Raw genomic sequence first — 26,341 nt, 5'->3', positions numbered from 1 at the left:
TACCTTACTATACACACATGACTTATTAACAGAAGCAACCCCCTTCTTAAAGAGGTTCTGCAGCATTTGGTGCACTGTGCAGTTCTACAGACTGCACCTGTGGGGATTTTTCTGGCGAATTTTCACGCTTTTTTTTACATGTCCATATACCGTATATGTATTTATATTATAGAGCAGATACTCATGCTTTTCTCCCCATAAAAAAGTTGATGGGGGAAAACGCATAAAAAAAGCCACGATTAGAACAAGCTCGGTTTTGGGAAAAATCAGTATGGAACTAAAAGTGCACTGAAAATATGGAATTAATGCCTAAAAAAAAAAAAAAAACCATTTGCAGTGCATTTTAAATTTGCCTATTGATTTACTCCCTACGTTGGCCATTACACATTTTTCTATGAAAATAAATATATCAAAGAATTTTGCTGAAAAATACTGTGTGTGAAACCACTTAGTGTGTTTCTGCTATTTAGTCGTTTCACTGCAGCTACCACAATCTTTTAATCGTGGAAAGACAATGCTTTTCTTGACGGGAAAGTGTTGGTAGCAGCCAAGGAGGAGGTAAGAAATAATGGACTGAGTATATTGTAAGACCCAGTAAATAAAGTAAAGGGGTTGTCACCTACCAGACCCTTGCGAGTGTCCTAAGCTATAGTGAGGGTTGTCACAGGACCACTGCAGACAATCACTAGTCACTATTAGGCTGCGGTCTTAATGTTCCTTCCGAGCCAGAAGAAACAGTCGTCTTGTGGCAGCATAGTAGTAACTGGTCTTTTTTGTTTTATGAAGAACATTGGCACATTTTTATATAAACATACTCTGGACAATCTCTGAGCGTAAAAAGCCAATAAATTCACCCTGAAATTTGATTTCAGCCTTTTTTCTCAGAATAGTTGCTATATTTTTTCAAAAAACGCTTTTCCTTTAAAGAAAATTTTTATGTTTATCACTTTTGTTTCTCTCCACTCAAAGCATAGTTTAACTAAATTAATGATAATTAAGCTAATGTGTTAAGTAAACAATGCCCTACCTAATAAGTATAAAAAAAACTACTTTTTCCCCTAAATAATTTGATCAAATTGCAAAAATGTTTTACACATAAATCTTGCATTGGTGATCTAAGACATTGTATTGTTCATTTTTGTAAGGTGGAAGCAAAGCTGAACTTTGGGATCCTGAAAAATGCTGTAAAAACACAGCAAGAAAACCTGCGTTTTGTCTGCAGCAAAAAAGCAACGTGTGAAGATAGCCTTATAACGTCCAAGCACTCTTGGATTATAGGTGCAATAGTACTACTAAAGTTGCAGAGGGTAGAGGCAATGGTCTTACAGTGGGTGCGGAAAGTGTTCAGACCCCTTTAAATTTTTCACTCTTTGTTTCATTGCAGCCATTTGGTAAATTCAAAAAAAGTTCCTTTTTTTCCTCATTAATGAACACACTGCACCCCATCTTGACTGAAAAAAACAGAAATGTAGAAATACTTGCAAATTTATTAAAAAAGAAAAACTGAAATTGTCATAAGTATTCAGACCCTTTGCTCAGACACTCATATTTAAATCACAATCTGTCCATTTCCTTGTGATCCTCCTTGAGATGGTTCTACTCCTTCATTGGAGTCCAGGTGAGTTTAATTAAACTGATAGGACTTGGTTTGTAAAGGCGCACACCTGTCTATATAAGACCTCACAGGACATGTCAGACCAAATGAGAATCATGAGGTCAAAGGAACTGGCCAAGGAGCTCAGAGACAGAATTGTGGCAAGGCACAGATCTGGTCAAGGTTACAAAAGAATTTCTGCAGTACTCAAGGTTTCTAAGAGCACAGTGGCCTCCATAATCCTTAAATGGAAGAAGTTTGGGACCACCAGAAGTCTTCCTAGACCTGGCTGTCCAGCCAAACTGAGCAATCGTGGGAGAAGAGCCTTGGTGAGAGAGGTAAAGAAGAACCCCAAAATCACTGTGGCTGAGCTCCAGAGATGCAGTAGGGAGATGGAAGAAAGTTTCACAAAGCCAACTATCACTGCAGCCCTCCACCAGTCAGGCCTTTGTGGCAGAGTGGCCCGACGGAAGCCTCTCCTCAGTGTAAGACATATGACTGCCCGCATAGAGTTAGCTAAAAAAAAAAAACACATGAAGGTCTCCAAGACTATGAGAAATAAGATTCTCTGGTCTGATGAGACGAAGATAGACCTTTTTGGTGATAATTCTATGTGGTATGTGTGGAGAAAACCAGGCACTGCTCATCACTTGCCCAATACATTCACAACAGTGAAACATGGTGGTGGCAGCATCGTGCTATGGGGGTAGTTTTCAGGACGACTGGTTGCCACTGAAGGAAACATGAATGCGGCCAAGTACAGAAATATCCTGGATGAAGACCTCTTCCAGAGTGCTCTGGACCTCAGACTTGGCCAAAGGTTCACCTTCCAACAAGGCAATGACCCTAAGAACACAGCTAAAATAACAAAGGAGTGGCTTCAGAACAACTCTGTGACCATTCTTGACTGGCCCAGCCAGAGCCCTGACCTAAACCCAATTGAGCATCTCTGGAGAGACCTGAAAATGGCTGTCCACCAATGTTCACCATCCAACCTGATGGAACTGGAGAGGATCCCCAAATCCAGGTGTAAAAACTTGTTGCATCATTTCCAAGAAGACTCATGGCTGTACAAGCTCAAAAGGGTGCTTCTACTCAATACTGAGCAAAGGGTCTGAATACTTATGACATGTGATATTTCAGTTTTTCTATTTTAATAAATGTGTAAAAATTTCTACATTTGTTTTTTTTCAGTCAAGATGGGGTGCAGTGTGTGCATTAACGAGAAAAATAAATGAACTTTTTTGAATTTACCAAATGGCTGCAATGAAACAGTGAAAAATTTAAAGGGATCTGAATACTTTCTGCACCCACTGTATATGCCTCCCTGTCCCATACTATCCTGTAAGGCTTACTGCTTACTCTACTGCTCTATTAAATGTAAATTAAATCTATAAATGCCTATGGACTGGGTTAGTTTTAGAGTATCCATGACAATGTTCATAATATTTTATGAAGAAATGAAAATCTTGGAAAATCTAATAGCCTGCATGAGTCCCTACGGGATCACTTGGATCAGTGACAATGGCTGGCTGTGGAGGACCCTGTATGTTCCTTGGCTTTGGTGCCCGTCTGAATGAGCCTCTAGGGCACCTGACAGCTGTCATTGAAGGTAAAATGTCTCTAATGAAGTGTAACTTGTTGGCCTCTACATAGTGCAAGGAATATAAGGTCTTTTGCTGTGAAGACGCTGTGGATTATACATACTTTGATGTTGTCCTGTCTGGATTGGTCCACCTACAATGAAATTAAAGAGGTTTAGGAGTAAAGCTCTAAAGTATAGAGGTCTTGAAGGGAATCTGTGAGTAGAATAAACCCTCCTACGCCGTCTAGATGGGAATGTAGGTCATAGAAAGTTGAATAAAATGATACCTTGATATCTACAATCTGATATCTTATTCCAGAGTAATCTACATTTTCAATAGTTTAATATGTAAACGAGCTGTTAAGATCTATGGGCCAGACATAGATCTCCCTGAAAATCTGCTCCAGAGATTATTTATAAAAAAAAAAAAAAAAAAAGGGACATTACGAGTGTGAGACATGTAATGACTGACAGTCCGCTCTCCTGATCTACAGGTCTCACACTGGTAACGCCCCGTTTTTCATATAAAAAGAGCTCAGGAGGCAGATTTTCAGGGAGATCTATATCCGGCCCATAGAGATTAACAGCTCATTTACATATTAAAGAAAAATGTGGATTTCTCTGGAATAACATATCAGATTGCAGATATCAAAGAATCATATTATTCAGCTTCCCATGACCTACATACCCATAAAGACGGCTTTGGAGGGTTGATCTAGACAGATTCCCTTTAAAGTTTCAGAAACTTTTTACATGTCACATTGATAAGTGAGTGACAGAATATTTAGACTCCGCAATCAGCAAAGTGGCAAAATCGCTTAGTTGACTGCTGTGCTCCTTCAGCTCGTCAGTAGTGATGAGTGAGCACGCTCGTGTCCTAATCAAGTATTTTCACCGTACTTGACAAAATGCTCGAGTCCCCGCAGCGGCTTGTTTCGCGGCTGTTCGACAGATCGGTACACTTTTATGGGCCTCGCGGCTGTTGGGCGTGCTTGTATTGGCCAATTTATGCGCTAAGTATTCTCAATTTTTCCTATTTTCTAGAGCAGTAATGCAATGCAATTTAACAACAGAGAATAAATGCAATGAGTGTGATACCTGCGGTCCTGGGGGTCAGCACTGCAGTATGTGACACTGGAAATAGGGTAATGGCGCCTGAAGAACAGTCTGCAAATAAAACCAAATGATATCAGGGCACAGAACAGTGAACTTCACTGCCCAAACAAAAGCCGCCACTTCCCAAACTTACTTGCGCTGGCTGTCAGTCAGTGTGATACCTTGGTCAGACACCTTGAAATGAACAATAGTCGCAGTAGACCGAGGGGGAGTTAAGATGGCGCTGGAAGCCCTGGAAATAGCCTGCGGGCCTGTCAGAGATTCTGTGTCCACAGAGCCAAGGTAGAGGACGCTGCAGGCTGGAGATGGAGACAAGATGCACGGATAAGAGGCACTGGACACACAACCACCAATATCAGGAAAACTCACTGGCCCAGGGCCATCAAAGCAATCTCGCCCGAATTCTAACGTAAATCCACTCTGAAAAGTTGCAAAACTCTGAGTTTCGTAAAAATGTTGCGATCAGTGATGAGTGAGCGTGCTTGGATATTATCGTGTCATGCAAGCATGCTCGGGTGTTAACCATGTGTCTTGCGCATGCTCAAGTAAATCTTTCAGTCCCCGCGGCTGCACGTCTCGTGGCTGTTAGACAGCCGCAACACATGCATGGATTGCATAACAAACAGGCAATCCCCACGTGCTGCGGCTGTCGAAACAGCCGCGAGACGTGCAGCCATGGGGACTCAAACATATTTTTTGAGCACGCCCAAGATACCCGAATAACACCTGAGCATGCTCACTCATCACTAATTGAGATTTTTGGTGATTTCACACCAGTTTCTTCCAGCTTCGTCAAAACTATCGGAGCAAGGGCATGACGGGGGCGCGATGGTGGTGTGCTGCACCAGTTCATCTAATTTATGATGAGCTGTGGCGGTCCCTACACCAGAAATCTTACTCCAGTCACAGACTAGAGTAAGATTTGTGGCAAAGCGCATGGCGATGCACACCACTTATCAGACACTCCTGATTTATGAAGAGTCCTCTAAGAATCCCCCATCTGGATGAATTGGAGCTTTTAAGTAAAGTCCGTTTTTATTAAAACTCCAAATTAACAGAACAAAATGTAAGATAATATGAACAATAACAAACCAATTGTAATCTTCATAGAAATCATTTCTAATATATCAGTAATGACCTGCCCTGAACAGGGGTAGATGCAGTTTTACAGCTCAGCTCCAATTAAAGGCATTATCCAGAATTTAGATTTGGAAGTGGTATGAAGCAAACATTACTCACTGCTCACACCTGACCGGATCCGTCCTCAGCATGAGTTGTGTTTTTTTTGTTTCTAAATTTGCAAAAATGGAATTGTACCTGTCAATTATCTTCCGGTCTTCATGTATTGTGCTGCAGTGATGGCATGTTGTGATCTCTGGGGGCTGCATGTGTCACATGAATGTATGACACATGGTCGCTGGATTACCAGGGGGGATCTGATCACACCTGCATTTTGCAATTTTATTTCTCTGCTCCGATCTAAGAACAGTGAACCTCTGAAGCTAAAGTGGCAATATTGTTCTGTGGTTGTCCAACATCTGAGCGCCATGATTCTCCCCATACACACCTGCCCCTTGTCGTAGTAAGTCGGCCGCTGTGCTCATATTAGTGTGAACGACGACATCTGCGCTCTGCTCCGCCAGATCTACACATCGAGAGGAGAGACGTGAACACTTTATACAGAACCCACCGTGATACGCGATACGCGCTGCTATACAATTTTAATACTTAAAGGGGTTTTCCACAAGATTTTTCAAAACTTTCTAGATTGAAGGAATTGAAAAAAAATAAAGAAGTGTGACTATCACAACCCCAGCCGATCATGCCGGAGGAGATGAGGAATGGATGCGATGTCATGACTACCGATGCCGGTGGAGACCTCTAGGGCTGTGGCGCAGAAGTGATGGATGAATTGAGCAGTGCATAATACTTCTTTCGTTATTTTCAAATGACCTCTATAGCAAGTTTTTAAAACGATGAGAAAACACCCCTTTAATAATTAGGAAATTACCATTTTTAATTAAACAAAATGACATTTATCTGTAAAAAAATAATAGTCCTATGTTTTGGAAAATCATTTGGTCATCTGTTTATCGCATTTCTAGCCCTTAGGTCGGGGTCAGACATGCAAGAAACTCTCACGAGTGCTGCCAGCACTCGGACAGGAATGTGCGGCTGCATGTATTTCTATGCAGCTGAGCGCCCCGGTCCCGAGTGCCGGCGGCAGTGCCGGGTATGGACGTGCGAGACTCGTGCAAGTTTCTTGCATGTCTGACCCCGGCCTTACTTCTAGGATAGGAAATCATCGATTACCGGCCAAAAGCATGAAGAGAATGTGAGCGCCTGCAGCCTGCTGATATCTGTAGTCCATCTGCGCCTGGATTCCTAAATACAACGTGCACATCCTGTTTAATATGAGGCGCGTGTCATGTATCCGGAGATTTACATACATGACCACACTGCAGCTAATAAAGCAGGAAATAGAATTGTGATCGCTCAGTAGTGCTCCAGGCTTTGGGCCTGCAACTCCTGTTCTGCCTATGGCTGTATATCAGCAATGAAGAGCCCTTAGTGGGTGTAACTGGTCCAATCCCAAATGTTAATGGCCATCGTAAGGGTATGTTCACACGTAGCGCCTTTAGTGTGTTTCCGCGTGGAAAACGCTGAAGACATTATGAGGGTTATTGATTGGTGATGAACCGGCGTGCTCAAATACTATGTTCGAGACCCTGCGGTTTGCAGGGACTGCCTGTTTGTTAGACAGCTGCAACACATGAACAGCCGAGAGACATTCAGTCGCGGGGACTGAAACGTATTTTCCGAGCATGTCAAAGATACTCGGTTAGCACATGAGCATGATCAGATAACACTGTATCCTAGCACGTTTGCTCATCACTATTATTGATGCTTTTTATGCGTTTTTCTAAATCTTATTGATCAAAAAAGGCAAGAAAAAAATACCACAAGGTGTGCATGAGCGTTTAGAAATCTCATTCATTTTGCTACTACTGTAAAACATAGCTTTTTATTCCATACATAAAACTGCAGCATAAATGCTCAGTGTGAACATACACTAATTGTATCCAGTGGGAACGACTAGTAAAAATCTGTTGACCAGTAACTTACTTTGAGGTCAGGAGCGTGAACTTACCCTTGTCAGGGACACGAAGTCTACAGGGCAGAGACAGAGGCGTGACCGAGTGCTGAGACACCAGGGCTGATAGGCTTCCTAATTATAAGGGGAGGAAAAAATGTGTCATTCACTATTGAGATGGGGAAAATCATGACCGTAAAGGGGTTCTCCTACATGACAAGATTCAGTTAGATGAAAAAATGCTTCTGTGCGACAATATTGCTCGTCCATACGTGTTATGGTGCCCACTGGTGCTTTTTATTCCCTTTTCATAACGTCCACATATCATATGTCCTGTGATAGAGAGCAGCAGCTTCTACTGCACTAATTTGTATTGGCATCTACAGCCGCACAATTCGTTGTGTTCCCGGGGTACGGGAGGATCCGAGTGGTCTGATGGATCTACTGAGAATGTGTGACCGCCAGGATTGGCTTATAAGGTGGACATTCAAAGACGGAATTAAAAAGAACAATGGGGGCAAAATAGCAAGTAGGAAAAGTTTATATATTTTTGTAATTTGAGTGACCAAGACAACCTCATGAAGCAAAAGAATAGAACTGGACAGTAAAAAAAATGTTCCCTTCACGTCAGCAGCTCGGTTAGAATAAGGTAGCTGTGGTGGGTCGGGGCTACAAGATGAATTTATGCCATTCATGCCACAGCTCCATCCCAGCACAGTGCAAGTGAACGGGGTCACATTGCCATTGTCAAAGCAAAAATTCAGAATTGTCTGGCCCCATTCACAAGCACTATGCTACGGAATAAAATCTAGCGATCTTTGGCCGGGTGACATTTGCTGTGGCCAAGGCCATCATGTAGCTTCAGCCTCCAGGTGGCTACATGCATGAAATGACTGTCGGCAGCTACTTCTCCAGACTTCACCATGAACACGCACACACAGCAGACTGCACGTATTTATTTAGCTGCTGCCAGATCCCAGCGCCTTATGTCTCCCGCACGTCCTGACCCTGTTACAGTCAATGTTATTTCCTATGTAAAATGCAGTACGCAGCATTTTTTTCCTCTAATTTTTCTGAATGTTGCTCTATGAACTTTTAAAAAAGGACACACTATCCAACACTCTTAAAAGGCAATGTAAAAAAAGGACATTTCAAGTGTTTTCACTGGAATATTTTAAAATGAAGAAAACAGTGTGTGAAGGAGACAAGTACAAGCCGACGGTCTATCAGAATGGACTCAACTGTCTGATAAATGGAGGCCATGTGCTACATCTCACCGTATGACACCACAGATTAGCTTGTCCGGAGCCATAGTTCCCACCAATGATTTTTCACCAACATTTGACAAAACCACATAACATTTCAAAACCCACAAAACCAGGAATAGAGAAGGTAAAGCAGAGAAGCCCACACAGATATGGCTGAGAAATCTGCGTCCAGACAGGAAATCTCTGCAGCCCTTAGAGTTATGACTGGACAGCCCCAAACACACTACTGAAACACAGAATCACTCATTCATGGTCCCAGACAGCCAAAACACAACAACCGGCTCACAGAAACCTCAAAAGAATAAATCAGGGGAAGGAATTAGAGGATAAAGCACACAGACTGAGGACTCGATGCTAGAAGGAACCACCTATATGGAAGCAGATCACACGAGGAGCCAAGTATTGAGGGCTTCTTTATTTTCAGCTGTTATTATCTGGTTTTCCTCGGTTGTAGTGTAGGGTCTAGCAGATTTTCAGGATGCAGTGACGAGACACGAGACAGGGTATGACTTGTGTAATTAACTTTTATAAACTGGCGCCACTAGGGCTATGCTGAACGGGCAGAAGAAGGGGTAACACAAATCTGTCCTCGCAGGGACTCAATAAAATAAACAATACTTTTCTAACTAGCGGGAAGTACCCGGCTAGTCCGGGTGTCAAAGACCGAAATAGGGCCAAACTATGGTACTTATTGCTATAGTACACTTATCCTTCCTTGCGTCACTCGGGATCGCAGATGCGGCCGCTTTGAGATCGTTGATGCGGCTGTCTTGACGCCTCGATATTCTGGGAAGACTTGGGGCGCAACAGGCCCTGAAGAAGCGATGCCAGTGGGGCGCAACAGGCCCTGAAGAAAAGATGCCAGTGGGGCGCAACAGGCCCTGAAGAAATGATGCCGGTGGGGCGCAACAGGCCCTGAAGAAACGATGCCGTTGGGGCGCAACAGGCCCTGAAGAAACGATGCCAGTGGGGCGCGGTAATGACGCAGTTCCCCTAAATGTCCAGTGGCTGTCCTCCGCTAAGGGTCCCTCGGTAGCTGGGACAAGGGCCTCTAATGTCGCCTATGGCGAGGTGGCATCCCCTGAGGCCGGTGATGACAGGGTCGCCGCGGTGGGAGAAGGCCGGGGGGCAGCGTCCAAGCCTCTGTGACCGTTTTATGCGTAGCTGCAGCCGCGACCTGAGGTAAGGGATCTGTCTCACAAGGGCGGGGGACGGCGGGCGTGGCTCTCTGTGAACGTGGGCGGGAAGCGGCCTCCGGTAAAAGTCTCTCACGTCTCACTTGTCAGTGAGTGCGCAGTATCCTCACAGGCCCCTGTCCATGTCTCCTCAAGTCACCCAGCTTCCTGCCTCCTGTCACACTCTCTCCCAACTGCCACTTGAGCGTGCCCCCTGCTCCTTTTATCCTCGCCCCGCCCCTTGTTGCCCTGACAACTCCAGTCATGTCTCTCCCTTTACTGTTCTCCCAGTATTGTTCCCTCAGGAACCCTGATGGCGGTCCCCTGGGTACCGGCCCAGTCACTGTCTGGGAGTCCTCCTCCCCACATTCCTCCACCCTGTAAGCTCGCCAGTCCTCGGGCGAGGGCCTTAGTCTATTGAGATCGGTCTGAAGGGGTTTCAATGTGCGTTGCCATATAAATTGATCCTGTTCATATCGTTCAGGGGGTTTGCCGGCCGTTGACCGCTCGGAGTGTCTAAGTTCAACTGGAGTAGAGTTGTCTGGGGTGGTGGACATCGGTGGGCTGATTGGTGTGGGCGGGCTAATTGTGTCAGATGATTGATTACTGAGTGGAGGGCCTCTATGTCCTGGGAGACAGTCTTCGTCGTCGTCCGGGTCCCAACATACGGAAGACGGTTTGGATGTCGACGGGGTAGGCTCCAGCTGCTTCGGGTCGGAGGAAGTACACGGGTGTAAAATATTACGATGTACAATACGAGTGGGCAGTGTTTCATCCTCCTCGGGCCATATTTCGTACACCGGTCCGTCTGGATGGATACGGCGTAAGACCCGATAAGGACTTTCTTCCCAACGCGGCTCTAGTTTGCACTGGGGGCGTTGATCTAGTACAAGCACCCGGTCCCCGCTTTCGAGGTGAGGGGGTGGGATTGCATCCTTCCCTGGGTGCTCCCAGTCTCGGAGCTTGTTGTGTACAATTCAGTGAAGAGTTTGCAACCGGTGGCGATGATTTCGGACCCAAGACGACACTCCAGTCCAGGGCTGAGGCTCTTCGGGGTCCAACTCCACCTCCGTGATCCCTTTACCTTCTCGTCCGAACAACAGTGAGTAGGGGGTATAGCCAGTCACTCGATGTACCCTATTGTTATAGACCCAAACTAGTTCAGAAACATATTCGGGCCAACGAGCCTTCTTGTCACTCTCCAGAGTGTGCAACATCTGAATCAATGTCCGATTAAATCGTTCACAAGCCCCATTCCCTTGCGGGTGATACGGTGTTGTCTGGGATTTGTCAATTCCATAGAGGTGATGTAGTTCTTCCATGACTTTTCCCAAAAAACATGCTCCCTGATCAGAATGTATTCATTGAGGACAGCCGTATACTTGTATAAAGTTTCTACAAATTGCGGAGGCAGCTGACTCTGCGGTCTGATCCCGAGTGGGGGTGACCACAGCGAACTTAGTGAAATGATCTACCATAACGAGACAGTGTTCGCACCCCTGAAATGCGGGCCCAATGGTCAGATAATCCACCGTCAGGAGCTCAAGGGGCGCTGAGGTCACAATAGTCTGTGTTGCGGCTCGCTGAGCGGGTGGCTGGCTAATTCGCATAAGCGGCAGGTCCGACAAATTTCGTCCACAACAGCCGGCAAGCGCGGGTGGTAAGCTTTCTGTTGCAGCCATTGCAGAGTTTTTTTTGTTCCGAAGTGGGCCCCTTTTTCATGAGCCTCCCGAGCTAATACGTGAAGTTGGGCTCCTGGCGTAACCACCTGCCAAACCATCATCGAGGTTGTTTGTGATATTATTTTACGATACAATAGTCCCTTTCGGATAACGAACCTCTCCCATTGTCGCAGCATAAGCAACAGGTCTTGAGTCAAATTTTGTCGTTGAGAATTAGTGGGTAATTGCCCGGCGGTGACCCACGTTCTGAGGAGGCCAACGTCTTCGTCTTCTTGTTGCTGTTGTATCCACTTATCCCGGGATTGTTCCAGTATGCCCTTTGGGGTCTAAGAAGATATTTTTTTATTGTCAGTTGTGAGCACGGCAGCAGTGAGAGCGAACGGTATTTCCTCTCCTTCTAATTCTTCGTCTCGATTTTGTCCTGGAGTTGTATGTCGAATCCTGGAGAGGGCATCTGCATGGACATTCTCGGCCCCTCTTTTGTAGATAATCTTATAATTGTACTTCGCCATCCGGGCCACCCATCACTGTTCCAGAGCCCCCAACTTGGCATTTTCCAAATGAGCCAGCGGGTTGTTGTCAGTTCGCACCACCACCTCGGAGCCCGCTAGGTACTCTGCGAATCTCTCCGTCATGGCCCATACCACTGCGAGGAGCTCGAGTTTGAAGGAGCTGTAATTGTCAGGGTTATGCTCAGAGTCATGGAGTGAGCGACTTCCATATGCGATCACCCTCTCCCGGCCATCCTGAACCTGTGACAACACAGCCCCCAGCCCGTGAAGACTCCCGTCAGTGTGCAAGATGAACGGTTGTGAGAAATCCGCATAAGCCAACACTGGGGCATCCGAGAGCGCAGCCTTGAGGTCTCGGAAGGCCTCTTCCTGAGGGTGTTGCCACTGGATTTTTCGCCCATTGGCCCCTGCGGGAGCCCCCTTCAGCAGGTCGTGCAGGGCTTGAGCTCGACATGCAAAATTCTTCACGAAACGACGGTAATATCCGGCTAACCCCAGAAATGCCCGCACATCTTTCACCGTCTCGGGGGTAGGCCATTCCTGGATAGCAGCAACCTTCTCCCGGGATGGCCTCACACCCTCTGCAGAAACGACATGACTCAGATATTCAATCTGAGAGCGAAACAGGTGGCATTTCTGAGGCTTCACCTTCAACCCGTACTTTTGCAACCGGCCGAGTACCTGTCCCAACCGCTTCAGGTGGTCCTCAAAGGTGGCGGCATAGACGATGATGTCGTCCAGATAGATCAACATATCCTCAAAATTGAGATTTCCCAGACACCGCTCCATCAATCGCTGAAAGGTCCCGGGGGCGTTGGCCAGCCCAAACGGCATCCAATTAAACTCAAACAGTCCCATGGGCAATATGAACGTCGTCTTGGCTCTCTCTTCTTCTGACATGGGCACCTGCCAGTACCCACTGGCCAAGTCCAGGGTTGAAAAATATGTTGCTTTTCCCAAGGCGGACAGGGATTCTTCTATGCGGGGCAGTGGATATGAGTCTTTAATAGTGCAAGCATTCAGTTTACGATAATCCACACAGAATCGTAGTGTACCATCTTTCTTCCGGACCAACACGATTGGGGCAGCCCAGGGGCTTTGACTTTCCCGCATCACCCCTTTTCGCAGCATTTGGGCCAGCAAAGTTTTCACCTCCTGATAGAGTTGTGGCGGAATCTGTCGATATCGTTCCCGGATAGGGGCCGCTCCTGCTGTGGGGATTTCATGAGTGATGGCGGTGGTACACCCAAAATCGTCCTCATGACTAGCAAATACTTCATGGTACTGTCCAAGCAATGTTTTTATCTGTGAGAGTTGGGCTGCAGTTAATCCAGAAAGCTCAGCCCGCATTTGCTCCAAAATATTTCTGCCCTTCTCTTGTGCCGAGACTTCGTGGGCCTGTAAGGTTCGTATTGTTACTTCCCAAGGATCCTCGGGGTGTACTCGTAATTGAACCGCAGGAGCTGGCAGCACTTCTTCTAAAGGCCTTACTAGTTTGGCCAGTACAGTCCTTGCTTTCAGAAAGGTGTCTCGGTCTTCAAGGTTAACGCAGTGTACCAGGACGGTTCCTTTTTGCACCGTAGCCAGGGAACGGGCCACCAGTATGCCAGGAGGTAAGCGCTCTGAGTGACACGGCTCCACCTGCACCTCCACGCCCTCCAAAGGTATCGGGGCTCGAATTGTCAGGGTCACCACTGTCTGTCCAGGAGGTAGCACAAGCAGGGGAGCTGCTGACGCGATGACTTTGCCCAGAGCCTCGCCCTCCTGGCAGTCCTGATGCACCCACGCACCTCGCACCAGCTGCTGGAATACCTGTCCCTGAGCTGTGCGAGAACCCCACTGCTTCAGAATCTGTGTGGGATCATTTAGTAGCAAGTTGCCGAACTCGCGTAAAATATTCATGCCTAGGGTGACGGGGTGCCGTTGATCAGCTTCTCCTTGAGTAAGCACCACCCTTCTGCGACCAAGGGATTTACCGCACAACGTCACCTGCACCCACACTACCCTGGCAACCGGGACCGGCAATTGGTTGGCGACTATTACTCTAATCATGGGCCCCCACTGGGGTCTTGCTGCCTCCGGGAAGTTTTGTTGAAAGTACGTTGCAGGCATGGTGGTTACTTGTGACCCCGTGTATACCAGACACCGGACGGCCCAGCCCTCTACTTCTGCCCAAACCACCGGACACTTTGCTACCAAATCTTCGGGACTTCCACCACCCCTAGTTGTGGTTTTCGGCTCCGAGCGGCATCCCCTCAGCCCAGAGCCCTTTAGTTAAATGGCTGCTGGGGGTGGGAATCTCCCACGCCGCGGACACTCTCGGGCAAAGTGGCCTGGTTCTCCACACTCAAAACACCGGGCCTGTGTAGGCTGACCACCCCGCGGGGAGCGTGATCCCCAAGAGCCGGGATTAAAGCTAGGTCATCCAGTCCCGGTCTCGGTTCTTCTCTTTACTTCGGCCAACTCGCCCTTAATGTTTTTCAGCTCTTGCTTCATCTCCACCCACTGAGGCTCCTCGACTGCATTCGCGGAGGCCTCCACACCTCTGACTTTCCCCACGAGGACCGCCATCCCCTGCTCCTGCTCTCGAGCATGTGCCTGACTTCCCACTTCTGAAAAGTCTATTCGGGGATTCATTCTGATCTGTTCCCGCAGTGCCTGTTTGACTAATGGATCTCGCAAACCAGTCACCAGTAGGTCACGTAGAGTAATGTCAACAGATCCTACCCCTACCCCGTCCTTTCTTTCAATAGCCATATGCCATTCTTGCAGGACATTCATATACTCTGTCATCGTCTCCCCCTCTACTTTTATCCGACTAAACAGACGGGGTCTTAACTCTCCCACATTAGTAGGGTTCCCATGGGTCTGTTCTACTATCTGTAACACTTTTTCAAAAGTGTTGCGGTGCCCCGGAGGTTTCAACATCACTTACCTCCGCACCTCCCCGTCCAGTGCCATGAGTGCCACCTCGGCTTCCAGATCAGGGGTCATGGGATGCATCCGAAAGAGCCCCCCGCATCCGCTCTGTCCAGCGCCATAACATAGTATTGAAGCCGGAGAATCTAGGCAGGTTGTTTAGCATGGCCCCCAATGAAATGCTGGATCGGGGTCCCTCATTATTTGTAGAGTTGACAGCTCTGCCCTGATCGGGAGCACCACTGTCCACGCTCGGAGACTGCATCCTGCCGACTACGCCAAGTGTAGGGTCTAGCAGATTCTCAGGATGCAGTGACGAGACACGAGCCAGGGTATGACTTGTGTAATTAACTTTTATAGACTGGCGCCACTAGGGCTATGCTGAACAGGCAGAAGAAGGAGTAACACAAATCTGTCCTCGCAGGGACTCAATAAAATAAACAATACTTTTCTAAGTAGCAGGAAGTACCCGGCTAGTCCTGGTGTCAAAGACCGAAATAGGGCCAAACTATGGTACTTATTACTATAGTCCTTTTATCCTTCCTTGCGTCACTCGGGATCGCAGACGCGGCCGCTTTGAGATCGTTGATGCGGCTGTCTTGACGCCTCGATATTCGGGGAAGACTTGGGGCGCAACAGGCCCTGAAGAAGCGGTGCCGATGGGGCGCAACAGGCCCTGAAGAAACGGTGTCGCTGGGGCGCAACAGGCCCTGAAGAAACGATGCCGGTGGGGCGCAACTGGCCCTGAATAAACGATGCCGGTGGGGCGCAACAGGCCCTGAAGAAACGATGCCGGTGGGGCGCAACAGGCCCTGAAGAAACGATGCCGGTGGGGTGCAACAGGCCCTGAAGAAACGATGCCGGTGGGGCGCAACAGGCCCTAAAGAAACTATGCCGGTGGGGCGCGGTAATGACGCAGTTCCCCTAAATGTCCAGTGGCTGTCCTCCGCTAAGTGTCCCTCCGTAGCTGGGACAAGGGCCTCTAATATCGCCTATGGCGAGGTGGCATCCCCTGAGGCCGGTGATGACAGGGTCGCCGCGGTGGGAGAAGGCCGGGGGGCAGTGTCCAAGCCTCTGTGGCCATTTTATGCATAGCTGCAGCCGTGACCTGAGGTAAGGGATCTGTCTCACAAGGGCGGGGGATGGCGGGCGTGGCTCTCTGTGAACGTGGGCGGGAAGCGGCCTCCGGTGAAAGTCTCTCACTTGTCGGTGAGTGCGCAGTATCCTCCTCACAGGCCCCTGTCCGTGTCTCCTCAAGTCACCCGGCTCCTGCCTCCTGTCACACTCTCTCCCAACTGCCACTTGAGCGCGCCCCCTGCTCCTTTTATCCTCGCCCCACCCCTGTTGCCCTGACAACTCCAGTCATGTCTCTCCCTTTACTGTTCTCCCAGTATTGTTCCCTCAGGAACCCTGATGGCGGTCCCCTGGCTGCCGGCCCAGTCACTGTCTGGGAGTCCTCCTCCCCACAGTAGCCTCCGCAGGGCTTTCTTACGGGAATTGGAGGAAGAATATCTTTTCCTTGAGAAGATCTGGAGCCGTCTGTACAGAACCTATCCAACAGATCTGTACTTCAGCCTCAACAGTGACTATAAGGGAACGGTCTCCTTAAGAACTACTCCGAAAAAATGGTTACTTGTGCAAAATAACTTTACCCATCATCTGCTGCTATGATCATTTTCTAAACCAATCATATCAAGCCTAGGCAGAAGAAAATATGACCTAGAATAAAAAACTGTGTAATCCAGTGTTTTCATACGTTTAAGGCTACGTTCCCAGGATGATTTTTTGGTGAGCTTTTTAAGTAACCTATTTTACTTATTGGGTACAGAAATGGTGAATAAAATCTGCAATATCAAAAATTCGTCAGAAAAATTTCTGGACCTTCCATATTTAAAATGGATTTACAAAAAATATTACTATTGGATTTTAAACCACCGGGTGCCGGACTTCAAACTATCATTGGGCTTAATTTATTTTTCACTTACCAAAGTGTGGCTCAATAGGGGAACCTTTAATTTTCACTCCTTTAGGTCCAGTCTCGATGAGAAAATGCCTGACCAATTGCTCAGAGGGATCTGCAGACAGGAATAAGTTCATGTTACAGACAATATGTACTATTGATATCAATACAAAGGTCAAATGCTAAACCAATGCATCACCTCTACACGGTTGTGTCACTGCATTTGGAGGTGGGCTGGAAACTTTCAGAGCCAAACCATATGCCCCTCGAAAAGAGTTACTGTCCCGAATCAGGAAGGAGCCTGGCTCTGCACTTCTTAAAAGAGCGATGGCTGAAAAAGACATTAAATTGATGCTGAAAATACGCAGTGGTCTTAACAGTTGGAAAAAATATATTAATTTTATTGGTACAGAGATAGAGGATATGCATTTCTTGATTTAGATTTTTGCCTTTAAGCAAATATTTATGACCAAAAATACCTTTGGCTTTAACGGTCTTCGTGTATCAGTCTAAAGAGCAGAATAAGATAACGGTGAAGTCCGTTTGTAAGCTGGTGTGATGACAGGTTTTGGAACCCTTACCTCTCTTCTCTGGTCCCAGCTTCTAAGCTGATTTATGACCAAGTAAAAGTTGTCCTTGATTTAGTAAGAAATCACCAGAGAACATTGAAGAAAAACGAGAAAAGGGTGACACCAACGCCTGCAGACAAGCTCACTGACGGATTTCACTCTTAACTTATTCTGTTGTGTATCGGGATACTGTATTGAGAAAAAAAAATTTATTTTAGATCTAAAAATTTGCACTTAAATAAAAAAAATAAAGTTGTACAGGATTTTAAGTAAACTATATATAGTGATGTCAACTGGCAGGAGAAGTGGGTGGCACATCGGTGGGAATACCAACTCTTCCAAGGCACGTTGTGCTCAAAAATACAATAGACACAGGACTTTTTGTTACCTTGCTCCCTGGAGATGCTTGGCTTATACCAAAATCTCGAAGAATCTTGCACAAAGTTGGCAGCAGGAGGAATGTCCAGTTGTATGTCTAAATTTTGGTGTAAAACAAAAAGGTTACTTTTAAACATGCAGGAGAAGAAACAGACTAATAGAAGAACATATACTGTATACTAACCTTTGATTGAAGAGGGCGATTTATCTGCCTGGTGATCATTTGATCTCCCAAGGGTGCCTAACTTTTCTACTGAAGCGGGAGTGTGGCACTTTTCAGGCAAAGTCGGTGGCTGGGCATGTGGAGGACATGGGCTTCCTGAATAATAAGCAGTGCTGATAGGAAATAATGGTGTAGGAGAAGGAGACAGTTGGTCACATTGGTTTCCCATTGGTGACAGTGGAGGACTGGTTGTAACTTCAGCTCCATGGCAGGCTACAGGAGCCTCTGGCAAAGACATAGTAATAGTCCTTTTCTGTGGTGTAACGGGATTTAACATTGGGGGCTGCTGTGGAGGGCCGGTAGCTTCAGTGGCCACACTGTATTGGACTGCTTGAGGACTTGTATCAGTAGACACTGGTGCAGAACCGAGGGATGTTGGTCCCTTTGCTTCTTCTATTGTCCTTGTGGTAGGATTTATAGGTATTTGAGGAACAACCTTTGATACCCGGGGTGGGGAGGCAGAATGTGAATCATTTCCTTCTGGATTAGGTGAAGCAAGATTTACATTAGCATCCGTGACTCCAACCCTGTAATATACAAACATAAGTTAGAAAGGACTTCTCCTATTTAGAAAATCTACACTTGTCAGAATAGTCGCTATACAATAAGCTGATCGCTGTGTCTCCCTGCCGGTATCCCCCCAGCAATTACCTGTAATAAGTGGTATTTTTTGGGCCACGAGAAGAAAATAATTGTGACATCCCACATGCGTCTACATAGAACGTATTTGCCCCCTTTTATTTTCTTTGCTTTACCACCGATACCAGTGCCGTTTTGGAATAGGACCTCACCATTGTAACAAGTCACTTAGTGCAATTTCTGTCCTCTTAAAGGGAATCTGTCAGCAGATTCTTGCTATGTAAGCTGAAGACAGCATGCTGTAGGGGTTAAAACACAGATGTCAGGGATGCCTCTCTTATCAAGCTCAGTGGTTTTGTTTGCTTGCAATGAATGTTTTAGCACCAGGAGATATCATTGCTGAGACACAGCAGCTGGTGCAGGCTAGTCCGACACACCCCTCCTGTGATAGGCAGCTCACTGTCTATGGACATTGTATGTACAGAGCCTTGTGGGGGCGGCGTTAGCTTTGGTGTGGGCATGGGCAGCATCCTCAGCTCTGCTTCATGCTAAATCTAAAAATAATCATTGTGTCAGAACAGCTGAACCGTATAATATATATGATACATTGTTGAATTCAGCTTCTTGTCTACATCAGGCTGCTTTCAGATGAGGTAGCAAAAACCTGATGACACATTCCCTTTAAATATTCCACCATCATCTGTGAGTGGTTTACCAAAAAGTGAAAGCGTTTAGGAACCACAGGAAGGGTATGTGCCCACAGCATCTTTTTCAAGCCCATTCTGTCCATAATCTGCCTGAAAAATCACTGCAAAAGCATCGGAAAAGATGAATATAATGCACATCAATATCAAAACGACATTGCTGTGTACATGTTCTGGCTTACATCACGACTTTTAACTCCTCAGGATTCGCTCATTCCAAGCCAAAGCTGCCCGCTCTCTATACTTGAAAGAATAGAGGAAAAGTCGGCTCAAGAACAACGACAAAACTGCCATCAAAGCCGCTTCACTCAAGTGTCCGCTAGCATTTTCCTCAAGCATCTTCGCCTGAGAGAACTGGTGTCTAAAAGATGCCGTATGCACATACCCTAACTCTGCTATAAAGTGATAGACCTTCAGAGCAGGGTTGTCGAGTGCTAAAAAGCATAATTGTCATGACTCGGCTGTCGGGAGACCCGGGACCAGGGGCTCCTTCCTTGTTCCTACCACTAGGGGGCGCCCTAGCTCGCCCTATTCCCCGGGATACTTCTGAAGGTGAAGATGCTGTGGTCTTCTGGCTCCTCTCCGTTGCGGTAACCCGTGACAAAATTGCACAAAAGTCATAAGTCCCCTGCTGCCTCAATAACTGCAGAGCTACAAACTTCCTCTGGCTTTGACGTCTGCACAAAAACAATGTGCTGGGAACTTGATATCATGGGTTTCGTGAGCAGCTACAAGCAAGCCATGCATCACCAAGCACAATGTCAGATATAGTGGTGTAAAGCCACTGCCAATGGACTCTGGAGCAGTGGAAACATTCTGTGGAGCGATGAATCAAGCTTCTGTATCTGTCAGTCTGATGGTCGACGGACAAATTGGGGTTTTAATATATCAGATTACTGTAAACAGACTTGTGTAAAGACTGAACTTTTCAGGATCTAAAGGCTCCGTTATAAGCTTCAATGTCCCAGCGATCCCACCAACGATCCGACGTGGATGGGATCGCTGGGATATAGTTAGCTGATCGCTGGTGAGCTGTCACATACGCAGACTCACCAGCGATCAGGACCAGCGAACACGCTGGTATCCAGGGTAAACAGCGGGTAACTAAGCGCCGTTTGCGCTTAGTTACCCGCTATTTACCCTGGATACCAGCTCCCAGCATCTGCTGTACAGTCATGGCCAAAAGTTTAGAGAATGACACAAATATTATATTTTCACATGATCTGCTGCCCTCTGGTTTTTATGTGTGTTTGTCAGATGTTTTTATCACATACAGAAATATAATTGCAATCATATTATGAGTAACAAAAGGTTATATTGACAGTTAGAATGAGTTAATGCAGCAAGTCAATATTTGCAGTGTTGACCCTTCTTCTTCAGGACCTCAGCAATTCTCCCTGGCATGCTCTCAATCAACTTCTGGATCAAATCCTGACTGATAGCAGTCCATTCTTGCAAAATCAATGCTTTTATTTTGTCTGAATTTGAAGGTTTTTGTTTTTCCACCCGTCTCTTGATGATTGACCACAAGTTCTCAATGGGATTAAGATCTGGGGAGTTTCCAGGCCATGGTCCCAAAATCTCTATGTTTTGTTCCCTGAGCCATTTAGTTATCACCTTTGCTTTATGGCAAGGTGCTCCATCATGTTGAAAAAGGCATTGTTGATTGCCAAACTGCTCTTGAACGGTTGGGAGAAGTTGCTTTTGAAGGACATTCTGGTACCATTCTTTATTCATGGCTGTGTTTTTAGGCAAGACTGAGAGAGAGCCCATTCCCTTGGCTGAGAAGCAACCCCACACATGTATGGTTTCAGGATGCTTGACAGTTGGCATGAGACAAGACTGGTGGTAGCGCTCACCTGGTCTTCTCCGAATAAGCCGTTTTCCAGATGTCCCAAACAATCGAAAAGGGGATTCATTAGAGAAAATGACTTTACCCCAGTCCTCAGCAGTCCACTCCCTGTACCTCTTGCAGAATATCAGTCTGTCCATATGTTTTTTCTGGAGAGAAGTGGCTTCTTTGCTGCCCTCCTTGAGACCAGGCCTTGCTCCAAGAGTCTCCGCCTCACAGTGCGTGCAGATGCACTCACACCTGCCTGCTGCCATTCCTGAGCAAGCTCTGCACTGCTGGTAGCCCGATCCCGCAGCTGAAACACTTTTAAGACACGGTCCTGGCGCTTGCTGGTCTTTCTTGGGCGCCCTGGAGCCTTTTTGGCAACAAGGGAACCTCTCTCCTTGAAGTTCTTGATGATGCGATAGATTGTTAACTGAGGTGCAATCTTTGTAGCTGCGACACTCTTCCCTGTTAGGCCATTTTTGTGCAGTGCAATGATGACTGCACATGTTTCTTTAGAGATAACCATGGTTAACAGAAGAGAAACAATGATGCCAAGCACCAGCCTCCTTTTAAAGTGTCCAGCGGTGTCATTCTTACTTAATCATGACAGATTGATCTCCAGCCCTGTCCTCATCAACACCCACACCTGTGTTAATGGAGCAATCACTGAAACGATGTTAGCTGGTCCTTTTAAGGCAGGGCTGCAATGATGTTGAAATGTGTTTTGGGGGATAAAGTTAATTTTCTAGGCAAATATTGACTTTGCAAGTAATTGCTGTTAAGCTGATCACTCTTTATAACATTCTGGAGTATATGCAAATTGCCATTAGAAAAAATGAAGCAGTAGACTTTGTAAAAATTAATATTTGTGTCATTCTCTAACTTTTGGCCATGACTGTATGGCGCTGGGAGCTTGCTGATCGTTGGTCTCTCGCTGTCACACGGAGCGATGTGTGCTGCCCAGCGGGAGACCAACGATAGATTTATGGCCCAGACCATTAGGCAACGATTAACAATCAGTCAATGATCGTTGATCGTTGCTACGTGTCACAGGCAACGATGTCGTGTCGACATCGCTGCAACGTCACCAAACTGGTGATGTTGCAACGACATCGTTCACAATATCATTGCGTTTAACAGGGCCCTTAGTCACCAGATCAAATGCTACACAGATACTGAACCAGAATGATATGCTGTAAGATTTCAGCTCTGAAGCCTGAAGAATTGTGAAGGCAGCTCTACAATATAATACAGGCTTGTAGAAGAAGACTCACTTGTCCGTGCTGCCACGGCTGTCTGGATATGACTGACTCTGTGTATGCACCAGTTGGCTGTTTGTAGCAGGCTGACTTGGGTTACAAGGTGTTCTGAATGTTTGTAAGGTGTTTTGTATGTGCACAGTGCTGTGTAGTTGCGGGCCTTGCCTGTGGACAGGACTGTGTAACGTTAGGGAAGGCATCTGGGTGTGTACTGTGCTGTGGACTGGCACTGTGCTATCTGAATGTACTTGCTGAGTTTGCACGGTGCTATTTGTAGGAATATATGTAGTGCTGGTACAGACAGGACCTGGCTGATGAAATGAAGTTGGCTTAGGCTTATTTTCCTGGGTAAATCCACCTTGTGTGCGTACAACAGTGGTTGCCTGACCCGCAGAGCTCTGCCTGTGCATGGGGGGATGAGATTGGGAGAACTGTGTGTTCACAGCAGGTTGGGTTGGGGTTCCAGAACTTTGAGAGGTTAAAGGTGAATGTGGACCTGGACCCTGGACCTGACCATTACTGGGTGCTGTGCCTTCACTTTGTGAGCGTACAGGTGAACTGAAGCCCTGTGTGTGCACAATGTTATGTGCCGGTACGGTTTGACCTGGACTCTGGACCTGACCATTACTGGGTGCTGTGCCTTCACTTTGTGAGCGTACAGGTGAACTGAAGCCCTGTGTGTGTGCAATCTTATGCACAGGTATGGATTGTTCCGGAGTCACCGTATCAGGCAATTGTACTGGTGTGTTGCGAACCTGTTCAAGACCGTGGGACTGCACAGGACTATTTTTTGACCCATATCCATTTGTTTGTGTAACAGGATTTTGAGACTGCACTGGACCAACAGTGACTTGACTGTGAAAATGCACATGTGCCCGTGGAGGGCTCTGTTTTTGCACGGCTGAGCTCTGCCTTTGAACAGTGTTTTGCTGACCAGATGAATTTTTGGGTTGCGTTCCATGGTCAGTGTGTATCGGGGGTCTATATGATGGTGACATAGGTGGGATATGGGTTTGCACAGCTGTGTTTTGTGTGTGGATAAGGTTATGTTGTGTTTGCGCTGGCAGACAATGTGTGTTTATTGGGGTACTGACATGTAAAGGACTCTGTGGATACACAAAGGCATCAGGTGGCACTGTGCTGCGGCCGTGCAATGGACTGTGTGCATGGGGATTTGTATTGGGTCCTGAACTTTGGCTGCTTGTTGGGGAGATGGTGAGCAGTGGGCTCTGACCATGAACCACAGTGTTACTCTGTGCTATTGAAGAAACACTGGTGGCAGCTGTTGCCCCTCTTGGATTCGGTTGCTGAAAAAATGGGGCATCCCTTGGCACAACATGGTCAGGTACATCTGCAAAAAAAAAAAAACAATAGGGAGTAAATCTTTAACATGGACAGGAAAAAACACCATAATCTGACTGCTTTCTTGTGGAAATAGCACCACACATGCTCATGGGTTGAGTCTGGTATTGCAGCTCATTTAAAGTGAATAAAGCAAAGTTGTAGTACCACACAGTTAGAGCACAGGGATATTTCTGCTTTTAGAAAGCTGTCAAACCTTTCTAATCCTGGACAAACCTTTTAATTATAAAAGTCGACCCATTACACATACAATACAGGATGTGTACATTATCTGGGGTACAACTAGTCTAAGGATTCAAGGGAATTGTCACTGAGTCATTATTTACTAAAAATACTTAAAAATCTGACCTCTACTATTGGGTGAGCAATATTTGGTGAGTAAAGGTATAAACATAGAGTGACTCAGTGGTTAACACTGTTGCTTTACAGTGCTGGGGTCCTGGGATCAAGGACAACATATGTAGTAAGCTTGCATGTTCTCCCCGTGTTTGCGTGGGTTTCCTCCGGGTACTCCGGTTTACTCCCATACTCCAAAGACATAATGATAGGAAATCTAGATTGTGAGCCCCAATGGAGACAACGATAATAATGTCTGTAAAGTGCTGCTGAATATGATGGCACTATATACCGTGAGTACAATAAATGGATAAACATAGGATGTGCCCAAGTGACACATTGGAGGTGCTACATGTTTGGAGGGCAGCCTGGGGGAATTCTGACATGTAAGGCTTTCATAGATACTGACTACTAATGGGTATACCAGTAATAAAAAAACCAACCTATGTAGTTAGTACAGTTGAAATATTACAAATGTTCAACTCAAGGATAGTAAAGGACAAAGGGAGAAGAGGGCACACGCACAACCAGAATGCATGATCCAGTCCTTTTTCAAAATGACTTTCCCTCATGATCCCAATTGTCAGTCCACTGGACCAAAAGTTCAGAAAAGAACTCTACACATGCATCTGATATGTTCTTCTAAAAAAAAAAAGCATCTGAGCATTTTTGAAACCATCAACTGTTGCCACAGAGGTCAGATGTTGAGGTAGACTATTCCATAGATTAATGGCAGACCTGGGCAACCTGCGGCCCACAGGCCAAACCTGGCCCTCTGGCAAGATACGGTATGTTGAGTGACTGCTATGCTGATTGGTCCCCGGTTATAATAGAGTACCCCAAGGTTCAGTGCCATGTTCGCTAATATTCAACGTATTTAGTAATGATATACAAAACAGGAGGATTAATATTATTGTTCTTATTTATGCCGATGAAGTTATGTAGTATAGAGCGGTCTGTGGAAGATATAATTAACAAGCTGATGTGGACAAACTAAGCGTTTGGGCATCCAGGTGGTAAAACCGGAGACCACTTAGCGTAGCAGTCACTCATACCGTACATGCGCTTTTTTCCCAAAAAAGTTTGGAGGAAAGTGGTGGATGCGTCTTATAGTACGGATGTACCAATGGGGGAAATTAGTATAGAATTGGGGGACATTACCCCTATAACAGTATCAACAGCAGATCCCTCCCCCATAACAGTGCGTCATGACCACATTTTCCTCCTCTAAAACCTAGGTGGACCGGTGCCTCTTATAGTCCGAAAAATACGGTAACGATCTTTCGCAGTTTTTCAGCCAGTTTTCCAATTATAAACTTTTTTTGTTCCATATGTATGAGGGCCTTGGGGAAGTCATTGGGTATGCGGACTTTACAATACATTTGACATGAAAAGTCCAATTTTAGTTTTAGGCTAGAGGGTCAATTCAAACCCCTTTAATACAAAACGGTTTACTTCTTTGAATAGTTGCAAAAATCTAAATAAATGATTTACAATAATAGAAAATATTTGCACATCCTAATAAAATCTGTGGTATACTGTAAAAAAATGTGAAACGTAGAGAGGTGTTCTGACAGGATACAGTTAATAGCGCACTAAAAAGTGTTCTGTGATGTTTGCTCAAGGGACTCATAAGTGGCCTTAGCAGCCCCAGAGAGAGTCATGCGAGTCTTAGGTAGAAGGTTGGCAGGACAGGGAATGACTGTGGAAACTATGACACTTTTTGATGTCAGTGTTAAAAATACAGATCATCTAGAAAATCTACAAAACAGAAAATTCTAAATACAGCCTAATGACATTTATTTCATACTAGCTGAAGAACCTGGCATTGCTCGGGCATAGTAACTAACTGTGGTTACTTATAACTAATTATAATGATTATCCTCCATCCCATAGTCCTGTGCCCATATACCCATCATACATATTCTCCATCCCATAGTCCTGTGCCCATATACCCATCATAGATATCCTCCATCCCATAGTCGAGTGCCCATCTACCCATCACTCATCCTCCATCCCATAGTCCCATGCCCATTTACCCTTCATACTTATCCTCCATCCCATAGGCCCGTGCCCATATGCCCATCATACATATCCTCCATCCCATAGTTCCATGCCCATATACCCATCATACATATTCTCCATCCCATAGTCCTGTGCCCATATACCCATCATACATATCCTCCATC

General features: G+C 46.1%; 1 protein-coding gene across 1 annotated transcript in view; it reads right to left on the bottom strand.

Annotated features, from left to right (window-relative positions):
• Positions 1-26,341, bottom strand: part of TNS2 (tensin 2) — a 256,747-nt gene that overhangs the window by 7,381 nt on the left and 223,025 nt on the right. Inside the window, exons 19-28 of the mRNA XM_073546168.1 lie at positions 22,470-23,805; positions 18,037-18,602; positions 17,863-17,949; positions 17,105-17,236; positions 16,931-17,020; positions 7,447-7,524; positions 5,863-5,940; positions 4,429-4,594; positions 4,278-4,346; positions 3,302-3,331 (exon numbers count right to left, since the gene is read on the bottom strand). Of these exons, the coding sequence (XP_073402269.1) occupies positions 3,302-3,331; positions 4,278-4,346; positions 4,429-4,594; positions 5,863-5,940; positions 7,447-7,524; positions 16,931-17,020; positions 17,105-17,236; positions 17,863-17,949; positions 18,037-18,602; positions 22,470-23,805 (2,632 nt within the window). The remainder of the gene's footprint in view (positions 1-3,301; positions 3,332-4,277; positions 4,347-4,428; positions 4,595-5,862; positions 5,941-7,446; positions 7,525-16,930; positions 17,021-17,104; positions 17,237-17,862; positions 17,950-18,036; positions 18,603-22,469; positions 23,806-26,341) is intronic.

Source organism: Dendrobates tinctorius, unplaced genomic scaffold, assembly GCF_039654945.1.
Source record: "Dendrobates tinctorius isolate UK_male_01 unplaced genomic scaffold, ASM3965494v1 ptg000145l, whole genome shotgun sequence".
Taxonomy (NCBI): Eukaryota; Metazoa; Chordata; class Amphibia; order Anura; family Dendrobatidae; genus Dendrobates; species Dendrobates tinctorius.
Note: the sequence above shows the minus strand (reverse complement) of the source record. Positions and strands in the feature narration are given on the sequence as shown.